This window comes from Miscanthus floridulus, chromosome 9, assembly GCF_019320115.1.
Source record: "Miscanthus floridulus cultivar M001 chromosome 9, ASM1932011v1, whole genome shotgun sequence".
In the NCBI taxonomy this organism is placed as follows: domain Eukaryota; kingdom Viridiplantae; phylum Streptophyta; class Magnoliopsida; order Poales; family Poaceae; genus Miscanthus; species Miscanthus floridulus.
In genome coordinates, this window is record NC_089588.1 from 91,324,679 (window position 1) to 91,327,776 (window position 3,098).

A 3,098-nucleotide genomic window follows, 5' to 3' on the forward strand; every position below is an offset into this window, starting at 1 on the left:
GCTTTGGCTTTGGATGAGGGCTCTGTTTGGGTGTTCTAAAGTCGTCTGTGTTGATTAGTACGATTGAATCGTTGAGAGAGAAAAATACTGCACCAGCCGAACACTGCCGAGGCTTATTCCGCCTAACTTGGTGATTACCGCTGCTGCTGCTCGCTGTCGACTGCCTGTTTGGTTGTTTGACCCGTCATCACTGGCACTTGCTGCTGCTCCTATCCTACCTGCACCATGGACTGCCTCGCCGACTGATGAGGTCACTGGAGAAGACTCGCTCACTCGGACTCATTCCCGTTTACGGAGTACTACTACTGCCTACCGGAATGTTGCCGAGCATACGCTGTCGCTGTGACTGACAAGAGAAATAAGGCCCTTTTGGTGCAGCTCAGGCTGCATAGGCTGCGGCACTGTTTACGTTCTGTGCTGTGCGGATACTGTTTATCACCCTTCGTTTCCGATCTCACAGAGCGAGGGCCGGAGCCCGGTTAAACGGGGCCTAAAGCTGTTCATCTGCCTGTGCTTTGGTTAGGGTTGGCACTATTACTCCTACCTAGGAGTAGTACAGTAATGTCAGCAGGTTACTGTAGCGTCACTAGTCCATGGATCAGCTGGCACTGGCAGCAGCGTCAGCTGCAACCACAGCCTGCCCGTTTTCTGTGTGCGCGGACAGCTATGCTGCACTGCACACAGGAAATGCAAAGTAACGTCGGTTAAGGCCCCGTTTAGATGCAAGCCAAAATCCAAAATTTTTCAATATTTCTGGTCACATCAAATCTTACGGCACATGCATGGAGCATTAAATATAGGTAAAAAGAATAACTAATTGCACAGTTTACCTGTAATTAACGAGACGAATCTTTTAAGCCTAAATAGTCTATAATTGGACAATTTTTGTCAAATACAAACGAAAATGCTACAGTAGTCAAAAGCTAAAAATTTTCGCATCTTCAAGGTGACAGATACTATGCAAAAAAATTTTGGCTTTTGGGTAAAACTAAACGGGGCCTAAATAATTTGCTACGAGAGGAAAAACCCTGTTCATCGTACGAAAAGCAAACAGGCCAATGGTATTCTATCCTGCTCCTAGCCGGCCTACATAGAAACAGAAATTAGTGAGTGATCGAGGCACGCACAACACACGAAAAGAAAGAAACGGCGGAGGAAAATCTGTCGGCCACCATCATCATTTACAGATTAGATTAGCACCAAAATTTGTTTCCCCTAATTACATACAAAAACCAGCCACTAAACCAGGACGCCGCCGGGTCCGGCCGGCGAACAGCGAACGAATCGCAGTCGCCCGTCGGGCGTCAGCTACCACCCTACGGGACGGATCGAGACCCTCACCCTCCCTCCCTAGCCCGAGCAGGCGACGACGGCTGCCGAGGCGGCCGAGGAACGGCAGCGCGCGGCTCCTCCTGCTGCCGCGCCCGGGCCCGCCGGCGGGGTCGGCGGTCGCTGGCGCCACCACCTCCTGGATGGTCTCCAGCTTGGGCGCCCAGCGGCGGGACTTGCCGTACCCGACCAGCTCCTCGTAGTCCTTGGCGAGGCGGTCGTCCCCGCGCAGCAGCACGGCGGGCTGCTGCTCCTGCTCCGCGTCGGCCTCGTCGTCGTCGTCGACGCCCTTGCCGTCGCCGCCCGCGAGGAGGAAGTCGTCGGAGAACTTGATCTGCAGCGTGCCGGACGCCGTGCGGTGGAGCTCAAACGGCCGCCCCGCGCCGGGCTTCTTCCCTGCACCGGAGGCGGCGGCGGTGGACGATGACAGCAGCAGCAGCAGCAGCGACGAGGTGAGGGAGACGAAGGAGAGGACGGAGCGGAACAGGTGCGCGGGGAGCAGGAAGTAGGCCTCCCCGGGCTGCAGCTCCTCGCCGGCCGCCACGGCGGGGATCTTCTCCCCGATGAGCAGCGCGTCGGCGCGGCACACCAGGTGCCGCGGGTGCTCCTGCATCAGCTCCCGCGCCGTCACGGGCGGCGTGTACGCGCGCACCCGCCCGTCGCACCCCACCAGCCGCACCACCTTAGCCGGCGGCGACGGCGGGTGCGGGAAGCAGGACGCCGCGGTGCCGTGCAGGTGCAGCGCCGGGACCAGGGACTTCCACTGCCTCATCGCTGCGGTGGGAGCTGAGCGCTGGCGGAAGAGAGGCGGAGAGGGGGAGAGAAAAAGAAGGAGCTGGAGGTGGGGGCGGGTCAGTGGGGTGGTGGGTATAAGAGGGAGGGGAGAGTGGGGGCGCACGGGGCCCACCGGCGTGGTGGCAGGTTTGACTCTTTGACCGCCGGGTTTTTCTTTTTTTCTTTTCGGGTAGGGTAGAGAGAGAAAGGAAGCGGGGCGGGGGCGTGTGGTGGGCTGGCTGTCGTTGGTTGTCGATTCAATTCAAAGATGCGAGGCTGTCAGTGAGTCGGTCGGTCGTGCCCACGTGTGGGGGTCGACCGCACCAGGCTACCGTGCCCGTGCGACCATGGACGGGCATCATACGGCTGGGACGGAATTGGAAACCTCTCTTCGGCCCTTCCTCCATGGCTGGCGCCACGGCCACGAAAGATGCATTTTTTTTTCTGTGTGTGACGATGAGAAGTGTGCTAGAGGGACTTCACTCACGTCTCTCTTCGCAATCTTTTTTTCACGTGAACCGCGGTTTAATTACCTAGTTTTTTCTGCCGGCGCGCGTAGCAACCTCGTGCTTGCTTGTATTCTATCTGCCTAGATTTTTGGCCGGTGGCGCGGATCGAAACGCACGTCAACACGTGTTTCTTGGCTGGGTTTCTAGTGGCTGGTTTTTTTACCCTGTCCAACACTGTGGGCGCGCGTATGAACTCTATGGGCGACGCGCTGCTGCTGCCGGTTTTTCGTTCGAGCACACAAATATCACATTATAGTAGGCCCTAGCCAGGTCCATCAATATTGGCATGCATAGGAACTTTGTGCATGCCACGACGCCATCGGCTGGATTTCTATTCACGCACATAGAAACTTACCTCTTCACATGTTTCTCAAGGTGTGCTAGAGGGGGCTTCGCCTACACCTCTCCTCATAAGTTTCTCGAGGTGTGGCCGGCCTAATAAGCTTTTCCACGGTAACGTATAGGAATTCCGTGCTTTTGAGGGCC

The 3,098-nt window shown here is 56.8% G+C and overlaps 1 protein-coding gene across 1 annotated transcript; it reads right to left on the bottom strand.

The window, feature by feature from the left end:
• Positions 1–1,153: 1,153 nt before the first annotated feature.
• LOC136482373 (uncharacterized) lies at positions 1,154–2,161 on the bottom strand. The gene has a single exon (XM_066479588.1). It carries the CDS (start codon positions 2,099–2,101, stop codon positions 1,220–1,222), a length of 882 nt encoding a protein of 293 aa, XP_066335685.1. The 5' UTR covers positions 2,102–2,161; the 3' UTR covers positions 1,154–1,219.
• Positions 2,162–3,098: the final 937 nt, after the last annotated feature.